Source organism: Ctenopharyngodon idella, chromosome 8, assembly GCF_019924925.1.
Source record: "Ctenopharyngodon idella isolate HZGC_01 chromosome 8, HZGC01, whole genome shotgun sequence".
NCBI lineage: Eukaryota > Metazoa > Chordata > Actinopteri > Cypriniformes > Xenocyprididae > Ctenopharyngodon > Ctenopharyngodon idella.
In genome coordinates this window covers 18,492,047-18,515,576 of record NC_067227.1, presented here as the reverse complement: position 1 = coordinate 18,515,576, position 23,530 = coordinate 18,492,047, and the positions used below count along the sequence as shown (strand labels likewise).

Genomic DNA, 23,530 nt, shown 5'->3' with positions numbered 1-23,530 from the left:
CGGTCCTTTCTCCTCTCTCTATCTCACTTCATCTCCCCATGTTTGTCTTTTTCTCCATTGGTCTAATCACATTTTCTCCTTTTAGACAGAAAGGAAAGTTAGGGAAAACAATTATCAGGCCCCACATCTATCATATCTCTCCCACTTTTCCTATAAATCAGGGTCCTAAAGTTTCCAGTTCTGCTGTTCTGGATGAATGATTTGAGAACTGTCGAAACGTAGCATGTGTCATAATGTCACACTCTTTATGTAAGCCAATTGCAATATGGTTGGATGATTTAAAAAAAAAAAAAAAAAATTCTAGCTTGTGCACCATTCAGAAATGAATTGAGAATTTAAAGAAATTCATATGACTGTCATTTGTAACTAGAAAAGCACAGTTTGTCAAAACACATTGAACTTTTGAAAAAAAATAAAAGTTTAAAAAGTTTTTAAGTTTGAAGGTTAATTGCCTTACAGATAGAGAGAACGACAGAACGATAGAACAATAGATAGATAGATAGATAGATAGATAGATAGATAGATAGATAGACACTGTGAAAAAAAAATTCTTGTTTCAACTTAACTTTAACTTGCCTTAAAATTTTAAGTTTAGTCAACTCAAATATCCAAGTTGTCACTTAGTACAACTTCACATTTTAAGTTAACTAAACTTAAAATTTTAAGGCAGCATGAACACTTAAAAAAGTAAGTTGAAACAACGTTTTTTTACAGTGTATATAGATAGATAGATAGATAGATAGATAGAGATCTGCAAATTTATATGATTTAAAAATATGAATTAAATGTAATGATTTAACTTTTGTGGACAAGGGTAGAAGACCATTTCATGTCTCAGAATACATTGTGTTGAATTTCTTTGGATTGCAATTCAATAAATTCTTCACTTAGTCCAATTAAAATTCCAATTCATCTTCCTGTGGTGTGTCCAATTCTCATGAATTTAAAGGAAGCCAATTTTCAGTTCTGAATTTTGCCAAACCCAGTACAAAAGCTCAAAGGTCAAAGATGAAGTTCACTTCAAAGGACACACACAACCACACACACCTTTCTATCTGTGTGGAAGTCCAGGACAGGCTTACGTCTGGCTTCATCTCTGTGTGTGTCTGTGAAATAAGTTCACTAGTATGAGACACTAACAGGCCGCCCAGTAGCTTAAGAGGATTCCTGCTCTGTCTGCTTAAAGTGATGGATGAGCAGATCAGAGAGAGAGAGAGAAAGAAGGAGCAAGAGATCCCTTTCTCTCTGGCTCTGGTGAGTGCCTCGCATTGGGAATGTCAACCTGACTTATTACACCACGATAATAACAAAAGCCTTGCTTTCCTCTGGTTTATTTCTTTCTTACTTTCTAGTTCTGTGCAAATCAAACTTAATGTTAAACTTATTTCTGAGCTGTTAGTAAGGACTGACGCAGTTGTCCTGTATGAACATATATGATCTTCATCAGAGAGTGGCAGAGCGCTGGAGTACAGTATGTTTTATACTTGGTATATTGAGCAAAAACATTCAATTAACATTTGTCGCACACAACCACATGCATATATTCTAAGTATACATAAAACTCAACCACTCCCTAACTACATTTATATATGTGAGCAATGAGCATGTGGCTGGTTTATTCATGATTGCTCAGGCTCACTGCACTGTAGTCACCAGCTAAGTGTGTGTGTGTGTGTGTGTGCATCTAAGCAGGAGGCCTGACACATATTGCAGTTATTTCATTTATTCTTCTGTTATTGGCTGGCACAACACCTCAAGCACACCATGAAAACCCAACCCATAACTCTGATATAATGATGTGCAGGGCCTGTTACTATACATAAGCACAAGCTCTGGGGAAAACCCCATCCCTTATGAGCATTTAAAATGATGTTTTGAGGGGGCGAAATGCATGGTTTGTGTGTTTCTAGAGTAATTGCGTTTTAAATGCCAATATCTTGGTGGAAAGGGCGGTGGAGCTGCGTTCCTGCACCAAGCACTACGTGTGTGTTCATTTAGTTGACTGCCATCTCCCTACCTCTGTCTTCCCACCACCAGGGTGAGAATTATGGGGAGTTCGGGGGGTCTGAACCCCATGATTAAGGCTTAGACTTCCCTAAAGCAAATAAAAACAAAAGGTTGGGGGTCTCATAAGTACGTATCCTTTCACATATAAGTATAGCTATTTCAACAGCGTTGTCAAACAAAAACAGTGTTTTTAGTACCCACAAATGTTAGATTACAAGTTATTCAGACCGCGCTTACAGAGACGCTCGCGAACAGAAGTCGCGTTCGCCTGAGAAGATAACCATAGTAACAGCACTTTCCGTCAGGATCCGTAGCTAACAAAATATCAGTACTGTCTTTGTTTATCACTCCATTATGTTTACATAGGATAGGCGGCATAGGCCTAAGTTTATAACAAAAAGAGCTTTGTTTAAAATGTATTTAAGATAGTTGATGTTTGGCTAAAAGTGCTAGGGGTGCCAAGCAATTCGGCTGCGCGAGACGAATCTCAACATATTTCACCATAAACTTTAATGACAGAAATTGCTTTAAGAAGTCAAACATTCTGAACCCAGCCCTATACTTTACATTATCATTAAAACGCCGATATCATTAAAAACATTGCCCCAAGGTTTCAAACTCTGTTTTTCATTAACCTAAAGTAAAAATAAACTACAGACCTACACACCGCACTTAAACCACTGTTATTCAAAACTGTTACTAAATAAAAAACAATATAGCCTATATCCCAATAACAGATATTTGCAAATGTCCAGTTTCCCAAATGACAGCAGCTCGGTCACCGTGAACAGAAAAAAACGCCCGGTTTCTGCGCGCGAGTGTGAGCCAGCGGCGGCGCGCGGGGATGCTGGACGCTACTCACCACCAGGACGAGTCCACGCGCGGTGTGAGGATGAGCAGGAGTAACAGGAGCGCGCAACACAACCGCGAGGACGCACGGGGACCGTAGGATGAGCCTGAGCTGTTTCTGATTATATGTCTTAATCCTGAGCCTCCGGGAGCAGCGGTAGATCTGTTGAGAATCCGGGGCGACCCAAGAACTTTACCGCAGCCAAACATAGTTGAGCGTGTCCTCCAGCGGTGATAAGAAAACACGAATCTGTACTGTAGGAAACGGGTGTAAAGAGCGTTTAGGTCTGTGGGGACCTGCTGAAGTTTGGATTTCTGATAGCTGGACAGATGTACAGAGTTCCGTGCGGACGATGCACGGACGGATATCATGTATCTGCCCGGATATTAGCGTGTGCCATATAAAAGTATTCCCCGAGATCTGGCAACCGCAGCAGAAATAATCCAAGCCAGACGGCAGGTTCAGAGAGCGCTTTCTTTTCTTTTTTTCACCTCCTCTTGAGAACAGATGAAGTCTCGGTGAGGTGCAATTTTGATCAGCAAGAGTGCCAACTTTTCCACTTTTTCTCCCCACGTTTTGCGTTCAGGCAGGGCTGTGAAACACGCGCCTCTCCGTTTTTCCATTGGAGTCTGCGAGCGCTGATAGCAGACTGCGCGAGATAAACCGGGGCGATGAACTGTGCGAACTGCAGACCGAAGGGGTGGGCGACGGGGGGAGAGAGAGGGGCGATAGGAATGTTGACAGCCCGCCGTCTCTCCGCTCTTATTGGGTAAAGCTCACAGAGACCGGAGCCCCGGGGAAGCTTGAGCTCGCGCGGGATACGCGCCGTTCCCTGGTCAGTGGAGACACGCGCCACGCTCCTTTCACCTGCTGAACGACACGCAGCATCCTCATTTACACACTACGCTGGAGTTCAACCTCACAAACACAATATTTATGATGTGGGGGAAAATGAGACTACACACTTTGTATTTTTTAATCGTTGTCATAGCAATATATTTGTTTAAATCCAGTTAACATGTAACAACAATGTCAGTCACTTGTAGGCTACAAATAATATCCGTTTACTTAACTCGACTTTTCAATTAAATGCCCCCCAAAAATATAATAATAATAATAGTAGTAGTAGGCTATCTGTTGTACATAATTAAGACATAAACCTAATTTTTCAATTTTAGTGAGTAAAAACGTTTTACAGTGTGGATTTCAGCGATGCCGTATAGTGACATTCATCAATCAATATTCAATGACTTGAACAATTTTTTACATTATAAAGTCAGATATCTATTTAGTTTCTAAGCGTATTTTGCTCGATACTAGTATGCAGTATCTAAAAACAAAAAACAAACAAACAAACAAAAAAAAACATTATTACAATCAAATGTATTAATAAACTCGCAGCATTCGCACTGATTGCAGCCGCAATAGTCTTTATCGTCTGGAGAGATGCGCGTGTCTGAATACACAAGCTCGTGTTTACAGATAAGACTCTAGAGCTTGCACGAGTGCTGCTGTGTATAAACATCGCGCGGATTCCAGTTTCAAAACATCACATAGTTGCCTGTTGCATGACTCTCTAGATAAGTGAAACCATTCTCTTCATTAATGCAATGTGTAGAAGCTGTAATCCCACAATGGTCTGTTTTAACTCTTATAAATATTGCAGCATGCTAAGTTTAAATGGTTGCACCGCTCCTAATGTAAAATAGATTATTTAAACCACACAATATAAACATTCAAATACCCAGTTCCAACAGTAGCAACTTCAGCTTCAGATGAGGGATCTGCAACACCCAAGACTGCACTTCTGTAACACTTCACTGGGCACTTGAAAGTGAACTGACGCAGAAATAGGCCCAAATCCCTGTTGGAATTGAAACTATTAGCGTTAACTGCACTTTCCACTAGGGATTAAATGAACAATTATAATGTTTAGCTGTAAATCCTAAATTAGGCTAATCTTCTTGTCCTGAAATTTTCATTTGTACTTAAACTTTAGCCCCTTAGATACTTTTGTTCACCTAAAGCTGGCACAGCTTATAGTCTGTGTGAGAGTGAAACAGAGAGGCCTATCCTCTAAACACGGAGCACATTTGTGTGTGTCAGTTCAGATGGTGATCTTATGCTAAATAAAGAGGAATTATAAAACGACAAATAATAGTAAATCACAGTATACACTGAAAACACTTCAATTTGCTAGTCTGTTTAATCATTTTTAGTCATTTTTATCCAGTCATGTGGACAGTTATATAGGTACATTCTTACTGATACAGTTTAACTGGGCAGAAAAAGGCATTTTGAGAGTTTTCAAAATGAGAAACTATATATATATATATATATATATATATAAATCAAATATGTTTGATCTTTCTGGTTGTGATAAACCAAAGGAACTAAAACCTAAAAAGTAAAAAAGCAATCTTCTGCATAATTTTCTCACAAATACCATCAAATCAGAAATGCAGATCATGTGACAATCTATCTATCTTACATATATATGTGACCATGGACCACAAAACCAGTCATAAGATGTATGGTTTGTTAGGAAAGGACAATATTCGGTCGAGATACAACTATTTGAAAATCTGGAATCTGAGGGTGCAAAAAAATCAAAATATTGAGAAGTTGTGCAAATGAAGTCCTTAGCAACACATACTGACTCACAAAAATACATTTTTGATATATTTATGGTAGGAAATTTACAAAATATCTTCATGGAACATGATCTTTAATTAATATCCTAATGATTTTTGGCATAAAAGAAAAATCAATAATTTCGACCCATACAATGTATTGTTGGCTATTGCTACAAATATACCCATGCGACTTACGACTGGTTTTGTGGTCCAGGGTCACACACACACACACACACACACATATATATATATATATATATATATATATATATATATAATTTGTCACATGATCTGTGTTTTATATAATGCATTTCCCTTTGACATAACATTAAAATATTTAGGCTCTGTCATTTTTTAATGGTTTTGAAAGAAGTCTCTTATGCTTTATTCCTATGGCAAAGCTGAATTTTCAGCATCATTACTCCAGTCTTCAGTGTCATGATCCTTCAGAAGTCATTCTAATATACTGATTTGGTCAGTGATATTTCTAATTATTATTAATGTTGAAAATAGTTGTGCTGATTTCTATGGAAACTGTGATACATGTTTTTTTTTTTGTTTGTTTGTTTTCTCCAGAATTCTTTGATGAATAGAAAGTTCAAAAGAACTGCATTTATTGGAAACAGAAATCTTTTATAACATTATAAATGCCTTTGTCACTTTTAATGTCTTTCTTAACTGAATAGAAGTATTAAAATCTAAAAAAAAAAAAAATCTTACTGACCCCAAACTTTAAAAAAAGGTAGCATACATACATATAGGCTATGCGTACATGCATGCATAAATTAGAGAAACCCAAATTAACAAGCACATTACTGTGATACTGAACATTGAGGTTTGGCTGGATGCAGAATGCCATAACTCCATGAGATCAGCTCTCAGTCATGCCTGTGTGTGTGTGTGTGTGTGTGTGTGTGTGTCTCTCTCTCTCTTTTCGACTGCTCTATAATAGACGGATGAGACACTCAAGGTGACCATCGGGTACAGGAACACCTGAGAGAATGAGCTCACAAGTTTATTTCTGTACCTGTGTGTGAATCTGAACCTGTGTTTGTGTGACAGGTCTTAACTCTTCAGTGTCGTCAGGTTTGGCCCTGTTTCAGGAATGAGGACACTGTGAGTGTCCTCCTGCCTGCCTGCTTAGAAATCCACCGCTGGCTATTTTAGAAAGGGGCTCTGGGAAACACTCACCTGATTATAAAACCTCGTTTAACTATTCAAGTTCTGCTAATTTTGTCCAATAATACATTTAAATCAGTACAGCTCTGTACTTCCTGTAAAATGTTGAAGAGTCTGTGAATTCTCATCTAAGCTTGTGTGAAGGTACATTTATAATATGTGTTATGAACACCTGTTCTACCCTTGATTGCCTTATTAAATGGCACTTTCCACAAATAGGGGTACAATTTGGTGTCACCTACTTAGAATAATAACTGTTTTTTTTATAAAATAATTGTAATAAAAATGGTTTCATTATTAAAGGGATAGTTTACCCAAAAATGAAAATTCTGTCATTAATTACTCACCCTCATGTCGTTCCAAACCCGTAAGATTTTCGTTCATCTTCGGAACACAAATGAATTTAGATGAAATCTGAGAGTTTTCTGTCCCTCCATATACAGTTATGCAACTGACACTTTGATGCTTTAAAAATTTCATAAAGAGATTGTAAATCCATATGAATTCACTCGTTTAGTCCAAATTTCCTGAAGAGGCATGATCGCTTTATATAATGAACAGATTGAATTTAGGCTTTTATTCACATATATAGACATTCATTAACTTACACATCAGTTGTGGTAAACGGAAGCTCAAGCATGTTTGCTTGACATGTCCGAGAACCAATGAGAACCAGTTCTCGTGTGTTACGCAGCACATTTGAGCTTCTGTAAGAGGTTTGTTCTTGGGTGTCAAGCAGGTTCAGTTAAGCTTCTGTTTGTGTTCGCTGATCAACGTTTCTATGTGAATAAAAGCCTAAATTAAATCTGTTCATCATATAAAGCAATCGAGTCTCTTCAGAAAATTTTGACTAAACCACTCAATTCATATGGATTAGTTTTATAATCTCTTTATAAACTTTTTGAAGCGGCAAAGTGTTAGTTGCGCAGATGTTTATGGAGGGACAGAAAGCTCTCAGATTTCATCAAAAAGATCTTCATTTGTGTTCTAAAGTCTTACGAAAATTTTACGGGTTTGGAACGACATGAGGAATTTTCATTTTTGGGTGAACTAACCCTTTATGTTATTATAATTAACAACATCTAAGAAGTAACATCATTTTAACATTTAGGAGGGAAGACAAGTAAATACATTATTTTGTTTCATCTGCTTAATTTTTATTTCTATCATGACAATTTTCTGAAGAGTTTTGCATGGTAGTGGATATGACAATGTTAATGTATTTGGTCTTGGCAGAATAGATCTGCTATAAACTTACTTATAAACTTCCAAATAGTACTATTCTCTACTCAGTTATATTTTACTATTACCATTTAAATAAATTCTGCAGAATTCAACAGATTTTCTGACAGAATCAGCACAGAAAATGTTACAAAAAATCAGCAGATTCCATCTGAGCCTGGTTATGTTGTATTGTATCACATTTTCAACATGAAGCTGCTGATGTTGAAAGTTATAATGCTGAAGTTTTATAGTTCTATACATTGTTCACAGAAAAATCCTGTCACTTTGTGAGAATAAGAACCCATCAGCACACTTTTCAAAAATAATGCTGATAAAGCAGAAGACTCATAATAATGACATGAGAACATCAGTTCTGCAATATCAAAACTCCATGAATATTGATATACACACTAAATAACAGACCAGTTTGATGTATTTGTAAAACATTTTGATCTTCTGAATTAATCAAAAATCAGACTGGCTGCCGTACAAACAGAAGATATGGAGACGACTAGTGCGGTGGATGAGCAGAGCGCAAGTGACAATTAACATTACTCAGTATGTATCAGTATGTAAGAATAAAGCATCTAAATATACCTCCACTAGAGAGAGAGAGAGAGAGAAAAGCGAGAGAGACTGCTCCATGCTGTCATCTGTCTTAGACTTTACACTAATTTATGGTCTTGTATTTTTGGATGGTCTGACAGCATGATGGAATCTATTCACAATTAGACACTCTGAATCTAAATCTCTTTCCAGCTACTGCACACACATACAAACACTCTCTCAAACAAAAACACTTATGTACCATTTTTTTACATAAGTGATATAAACAGCCGAGATAGAATTTATTGTGGTTTTCTGAATAAATGTTATGGCCTTGTAGCCTTTACTGGGTTATTTCATTGATTTAAGGCTATTTACAGTGCACGTTAATAGTAAATAAGAGATTTATCACCACAAATTTATATACATTTAGACTGTAGATTTAGAATGATTTACTATTAGCTTAGAGTTAGTCAGTGTTGGTATGCATCTGGCAGTCAAAAGTTTGGAATAATGTTTTAATGTTTTGAAAGAAGTATCTTATGCTCACCAAGGCTGCATTAATTTGATCAAAAATACAGTAAAAACTGCAATATTGTGAAATATTAAAATAACTGTTTTCTATTTTGAAATATTTTAAAAATGTATTCATGTGATATCAAAGCTTAATTTTCAGCAGCTCTTACTCCAGTTCAGAAATCATTCTAATATGCTGATTTGCTGTTCAAGAATCTTTTATCAATGCTAAAAACAGTTGTGCTGCTTAATATTGTGGTGTGCAAAAATCTGTTTTCAACATTGATAATAATAAGAACAATTATTAATAACTGAACACCAATAATTATTGATAATAACTAAGTACTAAATCAGCATATTAGAATGATTTCTGAAGGATCATGTGACACTGAAGACTGGAGTAATGGCTGGTTTTCATTTTTTTAATTACAGGAATTAATTACATTTTAATATATAATAAAATAGAAAACATTTATTTTAATAAGAAAGAAATAATATTTCACAGTATAGCTATTTTTACTGTATTTTGATCAAATAAATTATTCAGCCTTGGTGAGCAGAAGAGACTTCTTTCAAAAACATTAAAATGATTTTAATTTAATTAAAAATCTTCATTATTTCAATTGTTTGACCAGTGTATATGCCAGTGTGTATGTGTGTGTGGGACAGGATACAGCTCAGCATTAAGAACCATAGATGAGGAAATGATGCAGGAGAGACTCTCTGTCTCTTTCTCTTTCCCCGTCTGTCTCTGAGTCATGCAGTGAGGGTCACATGTCATGACGCATCACCATTTGAGCATTATCTGTCCGCTGCTACTTTCTGACCTTAGACTAGCTACTGCAAAAAAGATGACCAACATTTACATCACACACACACACACACACACACACACACACACACACACACACACACACACACACACACACACACACACACACACACACACACACACAGGATCTGACTAGGCAGGAGAACACACAGCCTAAAATAAGTTCCCATTTCCAGACTGGGCCCCTCACTGTCTGCATCACTGTCTGTCTGCTGAGAGGAGAACAGATGCATATACTGTAGAGGGAGTGTCAATGTTTTATACTGGACCTCCTCTCCTCTCCTTCTCTGTGGTTATTATGGGGAAATCTCTCTTTCTCTTTCTCTCTCTCTCTGGCATGCCGCCTTCCTGCTCAACCAGATTAATGTGTTTATAACTAATTCAGCGATTTCAGTAAACAAGCCCTGGCGCAACCTCTCTCACTCTCTGTCTCTATTTGTTTCCTCTCTCCCTCTCACTTTTCCTTGCACGAGTATTACCTCTCTCTATATATAGTAATTCAATGAAAAATGTAAAAAAAAAAAAAAAAAATAATAAAAAATTATTTGAGGCATAAATGTGTACAATATTACATTTTTGAAAAAAGTTAAATAATTATTAAAAATGTGATTAATTTAAAAAAATATATATTTTTGTAGTGTACAAGACAATTCTTATTTTGTAGTTTTGTCTTCTTGTAATAATCTCCGAACACCCTTAAAACAAGGTACAGTTACTTGAGAGTCAAAAATGTGTAAGATATTACATTTTCAGAGAATGCATCTCAAATTAAGTTTTTTTTTGTCTCACTATCAAAAAATATTTCTAAGTATACATCTTTTTCTCACTTATGCTTAAAACAAGAAAAAAGAAAAAAAAAAAAAACGAGAAAATTAATATAAGAAAATTAATACTCAGCAAGGATGCAATAAAATGATCAAAAGTGACAGTAAAAACATCTAAATGTTATAAAAGATTTCTGTCAAATAAATGCAGTTCATGTATCAGTGTGTCATGCCAAAAATGTATCATGGTTTCCACAAAAATGTCCCTAGTGTCCCTACTAATTTCTATGTCCATCCATCCATCCATCCATCCATCCATCCATAAAGCAAGCAAAAGAATCCATCCATCCATCCATCCAACCAACCAACCAACCAACCAACCAACCAACCAACCAACCAACCAACCGCTGTATTTTGGATGCTGATCCAAAGCATGGGATGTGATTTTTTTGCAGTGTATTGCTCAATGTAATGATGATATTTAGACATGGCTCTGTTACATGCAGACCACCTCTTACAGCACAGCAGGAAGGAACAACCCCAGTGATCTGTATAAGATCACATCTGCTCATTCACTACTCATGTCCAACATGTCACAGAGCCTCATGGCGTATAATATGTGTGTGTGAGTTAATGTGTCTTCGTCAGCAGTGCTGTCAGCTCTGTGCAGGGTCAGGGTGTTGATGTGTCTGTGAATGTGCCTCACTTTCCCTTTCTGTCTCTCACTCGCTCACGCTTTCGCACGGTGCAGGCCGGTTTGTTGAAGCGGAGCTGTTTATTTAGCAGAATTTGCTCTGATCTCTTGCACTACAAGAGAATGCTGAATTCTAAACTGCTGCACGGTCATGTGACGGCCTGTACATTTAACTGAGGAGCAAATCTAGGGATGTAATGTGGACCGGACGTCAGCTGGTTTTGAAAGCTGAAGCTGATGAATTTTAAATAAGATGGAAGTGATCCGAAGTGAATTTAGATTAAGGCTTTGTTCACACTGCACTCAATTCTGATTTGTTTTCAGACCCGATCTTTAATAACTTAAAGGGGTACTTAAAGGGATAGTTCACCCAAAAATGAAAATTCTGTCATCATATACTCCCCCTCAAGTTGTTCCAAACCTGTATGAATTTCTTTGTTCTGCTGAACACAAAGGAAGATATTTGGAAGAATGTTTGTAACCAAGCAGATCTCACCCCACATTGACTACCATAGTATTTTTTTTCCTACTATGGTAGTCAATGGGGGGCGAGATCTGCTTGGTTACAAACATTCTTCCAAATATCTTCTTTTTGGTGAGTAAATGATGACAGAATTTTCATTTTTGGTTGAACTATCCCTTTAACCACTTGCAAAATGTGCTTTCAATGAAACCTGGCTGTCTATACAGTAGAAAGGCATTTTGTTTTGTTTTTTAAATCGGTGCTTCCTGACTAGAGGAAACGGAGAGAAAAATTCTGTTGTCTTACCTTTTGCCAAATAGGTAGGAAAACTTCAACATCCATAAAGCTCTAGGCATTATGTCAAATAGTCAAATATCGCCTTGCTTTAGTTGGGAATACTTCTTACCTTCTTTACACTTTTAGTCAAACCTGAAAAACCTCAATAGTTTGTAGTCAATATATCAAACTGGATGACCACAAATCCAGTGTTTTAGGCCAAATGGAGGGAAAAACTGAAAGAAACTGCCGTTCTGTCAGTTCCGCCTGAACCAAAACAATGTCGAGTACAGGTAAGAAAGCTGTTTCCATAGTGTTCCATTATACCATAATGCTGTTTAAACAGTACACATAGTACGATACAGTTTTCAGTGATAAACTTACCCTTACAATAACTGTTCTAGTAATAACCCTGTCAATCCGACTGTCCGTGGGCGGGGATAAAATATGCAGAAGTATAATCTGTAGTTTTCACGAAAGCCCTGGAGTTGTCAAAAGTACACCGGATGACGCGTTTTGCATCAGCCTGCGGACTTTTGCTACCAAATAAATGTGAATTTACCAATCCAGTAACAAAGAGAATGAGTAAATATTGTTCATTTACATATACTACCGACATTGTAAGAATACAACACGGGTTGAAAATCGGCGAAAGTTACACTTTAAGTATCAACATTATGCCAAAATGCATAATAGAGGAAAACTGACAGCAACATGTCCAACTCACTGTCCATCATGACATCTTCCTGTGGTATCGAATTTACAAAGTGCATTAAAAGGAAGTATTGCATTTACACATTAATACATACGCTTTGTCTAAAACAGGTACATTCACTCACTCACCACTCAATACATTGTGAATGTCACAATGCAAATATGAATGAATGAAACCAGAATGAATAAATTCAACTTTTTTTTGTGTATGCATTGGCATCACAATCACTGTTTCAAAAAGACAAAAATCCGTTCACACTGTTTTAAATCTGATTTCAAACTACATATAATTTAAAAATCTAATTTCATGTTTTTGCAGATTTAAACTGCAAACATCTAAACGAATCTGGTTAGCATCTGAAAATATGATCTTTGCTGCCTGTCTGAACAAAGTCTTAGTTTAGTTTAGTTTAGTTAGTTTAGTTTAAGTTAAACTTTATTGTCCAGCCTGGCTGAAACTAGGTCTTTGGCCTTGCTGTATCTACAACAATAACAATTCACATACTTCCACATCAAACACAAATAATACAATCACATTACCTACATCGCTTCATTTTTAACCTCTTACTCAGAAGACCAATAGCATATGGTACAAATATTTGTTTATATATCCATTTAGTTGCTTTTGATGTCCTATAACAATGACCAGATGGTATTAATTCAAAGGCATAATGAAGAGGATGAGTTGATTCTCTACTTCTAGCAAAGTATGCTGTTATAAACTATATCATATAATTAATCTATTGAATTTCGCTTGGATCCTACATTTTTACCTGACATCCTTATAATCCTATTTAGATTTACTTTATTTACAGATGTTATTTGTCTGAACCAGTTATATTATATAAACACTCTCAACTATAGGCCTACTGATGTAAATTAAACTTAACTAAACTAAAAAATGAAAATTCTGTCATTAGAAACCTGTATGAATGTCTTTCTTTGGTGGAGCATGAAAGAAGATATTCTGAAAAATGTCCCAGTATTGATTTTTTTTTTTTTTCCAGTGGGTCAATGGGTTCCAATTTAGTTTGGACCTCACCGTTCTTCAAAATATCTTCTTTTGTATTATGCACAACAACAAAGTTTGGAACAACATGAGGGTGAAGAATTTTCATTTTTGGGTGAACTATTCCTTTAAGCACAAAAGTACCAAAAAAAAAAAGCACTTGGTTCAAACTGAAGAACTGTTTGTAATGTTATGTACATAAATGTATGCTTGTATTTTTGTGTGTGTACATACTATGTAATGGTCACACATGATGTTTCAGCCTGGAGGGGGTCAACATGAGAAGGCAGAGAGAGGGAGAATGAGAGTACCTCACTATTCTCTGAGCGATGACACCATTTCTAACTTGCTGCAGGTGTGTGTGTGTGTGTGTGTGTGTGTGTATAGCCTGAATGTAGAACAGGCTACAGGAAAGCTTTGATATTCGAGCCAGGACAGACCTGCTCTACACCACAGATCAACCAGCACACAGCCGAAACATATTCTGTTTCGATTTATACAAACTCTCTGTCTCTTTTGATGCCTGTTTCTCTCTTTCTTCTGTGAAATCAAATTGATAAGGCTGTATTGGCATGACTATCAAAGAAGCAAAGGATTATTCATTACAATTATGGGTGACTAAAGCATTACGACTGTTGCTGACTTATATGTTTTCTGTTGTAAATTATCTCTAATCAGCTGAAACTAAAATCTGCATTTGTTTATGGCAGTGTTTCACATTTTCTAATCTATTCCTGTTTTTTGCTCATTCTTTACAAGTTGAAATCTTAGATGAAATTTATATTTTTAGTGCATATTTTAACAGAAAGGTCATGTATGTCTCTGCCCAATCTTCCATACAGTTTTTGCAGCAGATCTTTGGCAGGGTCATCAATGTGGATTGCAAAATGTACCATAGAGTGAAGTCAATGCTAAAATGTATTCAACAGCATCATGAATATGACAATCCCGTGAAATAACCAATATGCTTGAACAAGCAGTTTTTGACATATCTGGACTTGACTGAATGACTCATTAATAGTTTAGGTGTAGACAGATTAATTACTTTTTTCAAAGTCCCAAATGCTTCATATTTCTGTGGATTGGATCTGATAGAGAGATCTGTGCTAACTGCTCATATTTCATCAGTTCTGCCAAATAACACTTCGAGAAATCATTTTTCAAAAAAAAAAAAAAAAAAAAAAATCAAACTGTTATTCCTCTGAACGACCACTACAGCTGAATGATTTGTGTTTCTTTCATCATTCTCCAGAGACAAATGGTAAGAGAGAGAGAGATAGAAGCAGCGAGAAAGAGAGATACTGCATTTGGCCGGATTTCTTTACCGTGTGTTAAAACTATTGGCAGGTGATATTAGAGGATTGCAGCACCTTTGTTTCCTGAGATGGTGATATTTCTCTGCTGATGTCATTTTGATGTGATGGAACAGAGTATGTTTCTTTGTGTTTTTCTCTCTGTGTGCTACACGATTTGGAAGAACATTTAGACCACAGATCAATACCCAGAAAGATAGAATGATAGAACAATAGAGAGAGAGAACAATAGAACAGATAAAACAATAGATCAATAAAATGATAGATAGATAGATAGATAGATAGAAACATTGAGAGAACGAACGACAGAGAATGATAGAACAAAATATAGACAGAATGATAGAGAGAACAACAGAACAACAGATAAAACAATAGATCAATAAAACGATAGATAGATAGATAGATAGATAGATAGATAGATAGATAGATAGATAGATAGGCAGATACATAGATAGATAGATAGATAGATAGATAGATAGATAGGCAGATAGATAGATAGATAGATAGATTGATAGATTGATAGAACGAACGACAGAGAATGATAGAACAAAATATAGACAGAATGATAGAGAGAACAACAGAACAACAGATAAAACAATAGATCAATAAAACGATAGATAGATAGATAGATTGATAGATTGATAGAATGAACGACAGAGAATGATAGAACAAAATATAGACAGAATGATAGAGAGAACAACAGAACAACAGATAAAACAATAGATCAATAAAACGATAGATAGATAGATAGATAGATAGATAGATAGATAGGCAGATACATAGATAGATAGATAGATAGATAGGCAGATAGATAGATAGATAGATAGATAGATAGATAGATAGATAGATAGATAGATAGATAGATAGAACGACAGAGAATGATAGAACAAAATATAGGCAGAATGATAGAGAAAATGATAGAACAATATAGAGAGAAAACAATAGAACAGATAAAACAATAGATCAATAAAACGATAGATAGATAGATAGATAGATAGATAGATAGATAGATAGATAGAAACGTTGATAGAACAAACGACAGAGAATGATAGAACAAAATATAGACAGAATGATAGAGAGAACAATAGAACAACAGATAAAACAATAGATCAATAAAACGATAGATAGATAGATAGATAGATAGAACGAATGACAGAGAATGATAGAACAAAATATATGCAGAATGATAGAGAAAATGATAGAACAAATAGGCAGAACGATAGAGAAAGATAGAACAAATAATAGATAAAATGATAGAACAAACGATAGACAGAATGATATATAGAATAACAGAACAAACGATAGACAGAATGATAGATAGAATGATAGAACAAACGATAGATAGAATGATAGATAGAATGATAGGTCAAACGATAGACAGAACAATAGACAGACTGATTGAACAAATGACAGACAGAATGATAGGCAGAATGATAGAACAAAATGTAGACAGAATGATAGAGAGAATGATAGAACAAAGAACGACAAATAGAATGATAGAACAAACGAAAGAACGATAAATAGAATGATAGAACAAACGATAGATAGAATGATCAAACAAATGACAGACATAATGATAGGCAGAATGATAGAACAAAATATAGACAGAATGATAGAGTAATAGAATGACAGATAGAATGATAGAACAAACGATTGACACAACGTTAGAACAAATGATAGGCAGAACGAGATAGAATTATAGAACAAAAGACAGGACGATAGATAGGATGAAAGAATAAAATAGTCAGAACGATATAGATTGATCGAACAAATGCTCGTCAGAACGATATATAGACAGAATGAAATAGAACCATAGATAGAACGAGAGAACCATAGATAGAACGATGGATGGATAGATAGATAAAATGATAGAATGATACATAGAACGACAGATAGATCGATAAAACGATAGATAGAACGATAGATAGAACGACACAACGATAGATAGAACGATAGATAGATAGATAGATAGATAGATACGAGTGTTAGACACTCTGGCTCTTTGTAGAATGACTGAGAGACGAGTTTGTGTAAAGCAGGCTGCTCTGGGGACATGAACCCTCTGACCTGAGATGGACTCCAGTGCATCTCTGGTGCTGTTTTCTGTACCTGCAGAGAAGACTGACTGAGCATCTCGAATCTCTGGGCCTCGTTTCTGGCCAGCGTCTGGCTTCTCCTCCTGCCTGCCTGAGTTATGATTTTGCAAGCAGCGTGAAACCGTTCTCCATTTCAAATGAAGTCAGCCGCTGAAAAGGCCAAAAAACTTTTACCCAACTCCAGCCATATTTCACCTGAGAGAGAAAAAGAGTGAGAGTGAGCAAAAGACAGACCACTGACCAGACCGCTCTACCATGGCAATCTTCACCTCACAGTTGAGTTAACATCAAATATCTGCAAGTTTGATAGGATGAGAGGTAATGAATCATTATCATTGATGAATCATGAGAAAAATGGTTTAAAATGACCAAGATGTCTTTTTGTTCTACGGAGAGAGTCTAAAAGAAGAGAGGAAGATAAAAGATTGAAGGGGGAGGGCGGAGGTTTAGGTGGTCTGGTCTGTTGTAGATTACACAGATCTTAGAGGCCTGGTCGTGCTGTTCCACAGCCCCTAAACCAGAACATAGTCTGCCCCCCACCCACCATGTGCTTTTAATAGAACACTCGGTGGTCCCCCTGTACATACCCTCTTTGTCTTATTCTCTCTCTTTCTGTGATGTGGCTGTTGTGATTTGACAGCTTGTAATGTCAGACTACTTTTGCTAGCTGTGTGTTCCTCACATCCACACACACTTATTTTCTCCTGTCCCGGCTTGATATACAGAGACAAGTAAAAGTAAGCTGTTTGTAGGTTGATTTACCTGAAAAGTGTAAACACTGTGGCGCTATCAAAACATCAACATGTTTGTTTGAGCATCTCAACATGGCAGACACAACAACATCGGCTCAACCAATGGTGCGAGTCTGGGCGGGATTCTCTCACATTGTGAGATACACCGATCAGGTGTAACATTATGACCACCTTCCTAATATTGTGTTGGTCCCCTTTTTGATGCCAAAACAGCCCTGACCCGTCGAGGCATGGACTCCACTAGACCTCTAAAGGTGTGCTGTGGTATCTGGCACCAAGATGTTAGCAGCAGATCCTTTAAGTCCTGTAAGTTGCGCGGTTGGGGCCTCCATGGATCGGACTTGTTTGTTCAGCACATCCCAAAGATGCTCGATTGGATTGAGATCTGGGGTATTTGGAGGCCAAGTCAACACCTCAAACTCATTGTTGTGCTCCTCAAACCATTCCTGAACCATTTTTGCTTTGTGGCAGGGTGCAGTCTTCTGCTGAAAGAGGCCACAGCCACCAGGAAATACCGTTTCCATGGTCTGCAATAATGCTTATGGTAGTACATGTCAAAGTAACATCCACATGGATGACAGGACCCAAGGATTCCCAGCAGAACATTGCCCAAAGCATCACACTGCCTCCGCCGGCTTGCCTTCTTCCCATAGTGCATCCTGGTGCCATGTGTTCCCCAGGTAAGCGCACATGCTCCTGGCCATCCAAGTCATATAAAAGAAAACATGACTCATTAGACCAGATTACCTTCTTCCATTGCTCCGTGGTCCATTTCTGATGCTCATGTGCCCAATGTTGGACAGGGGGTCAGCATGGGTACCCTGACTGGTCTGCAGCTATGCAGCCCCATATGCAACAAACTGCGATGCACTGTGTATTCTGACACCTTTCTATCAGAACCAGTATTAACTTCTTGAGCAATTTGAGCTACAGTAGATCAGACCACACGTGCCAACCTTCGCTCCCCACGTGCATCAATGAGCCTTGGCCGCCCATGACCTGTCGCCGGTTCACCACTGTTCCTTCCTTGGAACACTTTTGATAGATACTGACCACTGCAGACCGGGAACACCCCACAAGAACTGCAGTTTTGGAGATGCTCTGACCCAGTCGTCTAGCCATCACAATTTGGCCCGTGTCAAACTCACTTAAATCCTTATGCTTGCCCATTTTTCCTTCTTCTAACACATCAACTTTGAGGACAAAATGCTCACTTGCTGCCTAATATATCCCACCCACTAACAGGTGCCGTGATGAAGAGATAATCAGTGTTATTCACTTCACCTGTCAGTGGTCTGGTCATAATATTACATAATATGCAACAGTTCTTCTAACCCTAAATGATGGAGTGCGTTGCTTTTCATTTCTTAAACAATCATGTAGGAAGACATATCGTGGCCATATTCCAGGATGACAAAGCCAAGATTCATCAGGCTCAAATTGTGGGAAAAAAAAAAAAAAAAAAGGTTGGGAGGGAGCATGAAGAATCATTTTCACACATAAATTGGCACCTCTGAGCTCAGACCTTAAATTCATTGAAAGTCTTTGGGATGTGCTGGAGTAGACTTTACAGAGTGCTCACCTCTTGCATTGTCAATACAAGATCTTGACCAAAAATTGACACACCTGTTGATGGAAATAACACACAACATTTATTTCTATCAAGAGGTGCATCAATTTTTGGTCAAGATGTTGTATTGACAATGATAGAATGATTTTTTTTGGCCGGGCAATGTATTTCACAATATTACTGTTTTACTATATTTTTGATCAAATAAATGCTGCCTTGGTGAGCATAAGAGACTTCTTTCAGAACATTTAAAAAATCTTACCGACCCCAAACTTTTATGTGGGTGTGGCCACCCAATGTGACATTCTGTCTGATTCTGTAATTTTCCACATCTTCATCTATCCAACTAATAAATTTCACCCTTTGAGATATTCATTAATAATACTCATTTGAGATATTGCTTAGCTGATCTATATATTAATGGTATGTTTTGCAATCCTCTCAAAAACATCAGTCAGCATCTGGGACACAAGCTTGAACAAAAAATATTCTGTGGTCCAGACCATCAGAGTCAAAGCAAAGGCTAGATTTGATCTTGTGAGAGTGTTGTGCCTCTCAGACGCCTCCGGTCAGCGTACGGAATGTTACTCTCCACTTATCTGCATCTTTTCAAACACTCCCCGCCGACTCCTCTCGCCCTGGGTCAGTGTCCGCCAGCTTCGATGGAACGCAAAACACAAACAACGAGAGCGTCACCCTGTCAAGCCGCACGTCTGTTTGTAAACAACTGGCTGCATTACTTCACACCTCATCACACCCACGGACAGCAAACTGAGGGCAGACAGAGAAACACATGCAACACGGATCAGCAGTACACAACATAGCACGGCACAATGCTTATGCGTGTTGGTATATTTATGATCAGTGTAGTTTATGTCTAGCAGGCATATCCATTTCCACTCTGATCTAGGTGGGCTTATGCTGATTATTGCTGGTTTGGTGCTGTTATCTAATGAAACTGCTCGACCAACATGACCAGCAACACTTCTTTGGGAGAAGTTGATTTTTTTCATGAAGGAAGTCTTGGTTAAGCTAAGAAGCTGCTGGAAAAACAAGAATCCCATGTTGTGGATTAGCATCCAAAATACAGCATACGGACGGATGGACAGACAGACAGACATAAAACACTACAAACTGTTCTCATTTTTACTGAGGAACACAGTTAATCACAAACACTGATGCTTGATACATTACACACACACAAATACACACTCCTGTAGTGTGTAAATCATTCTTCTCCAGCTGTTCTGATTTCTGCTACTTGACATTTGTTTCTTTTCACCTGCCAACTCTCACTTTTCACACCAGTCCATGCTATCAGTGAGTGTTTGTTTGTGCAAATGTGTGTGTGTGTGTTTGCCTTTTTCAGGTGTTGTCTGACCCTGTGGCCTTGCATTGATAACAGCAGCATATCTTTGCATTCAGGCGTGTAACTCATCAGTCCTAAGATAATGTAAATTCAGTTATCAGTCTTCAGGCAGTCTTTGGCTTATCCTTCCCAGTTCAGAAAAAACGAAATGCTGTGCAGCACATCAGTCAGTGATTTTTGTTTTTTTTTTGTTCTTTACACGAAATGACGAAATGAATCAATTCACTAAAACAATTCGCTTTCTAACACTGCATATGAGTTTTGCTTGAGTTCACTCACAACATTAAAATCAGTTGATAAAAGTATTTTTTTGACCATGACACCTACTATTAAAATAACTGAACTACTGTGATGCTACTGAAAAAACTGTTAGTAATGTTGCTTTTAATTATGTACTCCAGAACACTAAAAACACTCAAAAAGTTATAAATATTTTGACTTGCTTTTAGATCACACATTTCATCAGGCTGTTTATTCTACTGCATATATGATAAAATAGCTCTGGGCCTTCTTGGTATCTTTGCTACCTTATTGGTATGTTTATTCTCTTTTAACATAGAAGCAGATGTTTTGGCATCTCTGTATTTTGCTTTGGATTGTTTGAGTTTTCCTACCCTCATATTGTTTTCATAATCTACATGTGTTGGTGTGAGGTGGACCCGCTCTGCGATAAGGATCTCCTCCCCCTGAGGGCCATTTCAAATCACTAATACCAAATCAAGGCTAATACCAGTTCCTTTGAACTCTTTGATCATTTTCAGGCCCTGTATCTTGCATTCATAAGGAGGTTCAATCAAACTGGATTTTACACTAAAACACATGCTGAATTCTGTGGGTGATGGCCTCTGATTATGATCTGATGTTTTTTTTTTGTTTTGTTTTTTTGCACTGTTGTGTGATATTATTTTGTTAGAGAAAACTTAAAGGATTAGTTCACTTTAAAATGAAAATTACCCCAAGATTTACTCACCCTCAAGCCATCCTAGGTGTATATGACTTTCTTCTTTCTGATGAACACAATCGGAGTTATATTAATAAATATCCTGACGCATCCAAGCTTTATAATGGTACCAACGAGTATGAAGCTCAGGAAGGTGCGTCCATCCATTATAAATGTACTCCGCCAGACCGCCTTCCATATTCAACTTACGAAAAAGGTGTAGGACGTAGCATAAGCATTTTGAACTGCGAAAGTTTTACACTTTCTTCGTAAGTTGAATACGGAAGGCAGTCAGGCGGAAGCTAGATATTTTACTTTATAACTTGTTAAATATGGATTTTTCTTACAAAAAGCATTGCTTCGCTTCACAAGGCCTTTATTAACCCCCCGGAGCTGTGTGGAGTACGTTTATGATGGATGGATGCACTTTCTTGAGCTTCATACTTATTGGTCCCATTCATTGCCATTATAAAGCTTGGATGCATTAGGATATTCATTAATATAACTCTGGTTGTGTTCATCAGAAAGAAGGAAGTTATATACATCTAGGATGGCTAGAGGGTGAGTAAATCTTTGGGTAATTTTCATTTTAAAGTGAACTAATAGTTTAATACAAGCTAAATTGTGAAATGCCCAGCCACAAAGCTTTGAAATCAGTTTGAGTATATAGGACTGTTGGCTTTGGGACCATCTATATGACAAAATAAACATTCAAAGACAGGTATAAAATGTACAGTCTTAAGGCCAGTTCACACCAAGAACAATAACTATAATGATAACTATATTAGTGTCCACACACCAGCGAACAATATCATTAAGTGTGTGCACTGCAGTTTTGTTGTCTGCCACTTTAAATGCTCGAGCTCTTAAAGCAGAATGGATCCTGATTGGTTGTTAATGTTTTTATCGTTAATCAGCTGGAAAAAAAATGTTCTGAAAGTGATTCCAACTATATTGTTTCTCTGTGAACTGCAGTAATTGTTATAGTTGTGGTGTGGACTCTATTCTTTTATATTTAGAACGATTTTTAGAACTATATCTTTATCACTTAGTTATCGTCCTTGGTGTGAATGGGCCTGGGAAACTTTACAAAAAATATTGATGACCATATTCTGCACAGGAACAATTTTGTCCAATAAAAATTCCTTCTCTTCCAGCACTATCAGTACTATTTCAGATGCTATTCTTAAAAGTTTTGAGCCTCAATCTACAGCATTGCGAATTAATAATTCTGAGCCCTATTAGCTACGCAAATATCAATGCAGTCCACCTCACTCCACCCACCCGCACAGACAGACAGTCACACTGACATCCAAAAAGAGCTCTGTAATAACATTTCTGTAATCTAGAAGCAAACCAACCATGCCAGCACACACATGAACTAAACTCACACATGCACACAGCACTCTCATTTACACTGGCAAATCTATCATGCAGTGATATTCTCCATGGTGTGCAGAGTTATGCTGAGATATGTGGGTTGGCTGCTTTAAGCCTGTTGTTAATGGTCGATAGATCACAGTGTTGTAAACATTTTTTCTGCTCTGGATCCCACTGCTCTGTTCACACAGACGTTTACCATCTATTAGAGCAGAAAATAGACAAGAGAGAGTTACACAGAAGAGGGATCAGTCACTGTCTGAACTATGCAGGAGACGGATCACTGCTAAAGTCACTGTCATAAAGAAAGATGAGCTCAAATCACTGTCACTGAATGAAAAATTAGGTCAAAGAGAGGAATCAGCTTCAAAATTGAAAATTCTTTTCTTTTTTTTTTAGG

General features: G+C 37.2%; 1 protein-coding gene across 2 annotated transcripts in view; it reads right to left on the bottom strand.

Moving 5' to 3' along the window:
* The window catches only part of wnt2bb (wingless-type MMTV integration site family, member 2Bb), a 36,759-nt gene that overhangs the window by 9,983 nt on the left and 3,246 nt on the right, over window positions 1–23,530 (bottom strand). Inside the window, exon 1 of one of the 2 annotated variants that reach the window (XM_051904292.1) lies at window positions 2,870–3,672. The exons of the other annotated variant lie outside the window; for it this stretch is intronic. Coding sequence (XP_051760252.1) covers window positions 2,870–3,228 — 359 coding nt within the window. The 5' untranslated portion in view covers window positions 3,229–3,672. Of the gene's footprint in view, window positions 1–2,869; window positions 3,673–23,530 lie in introns of those variants that run through there. 2 annotated transcript variants of the gene reach the window in all.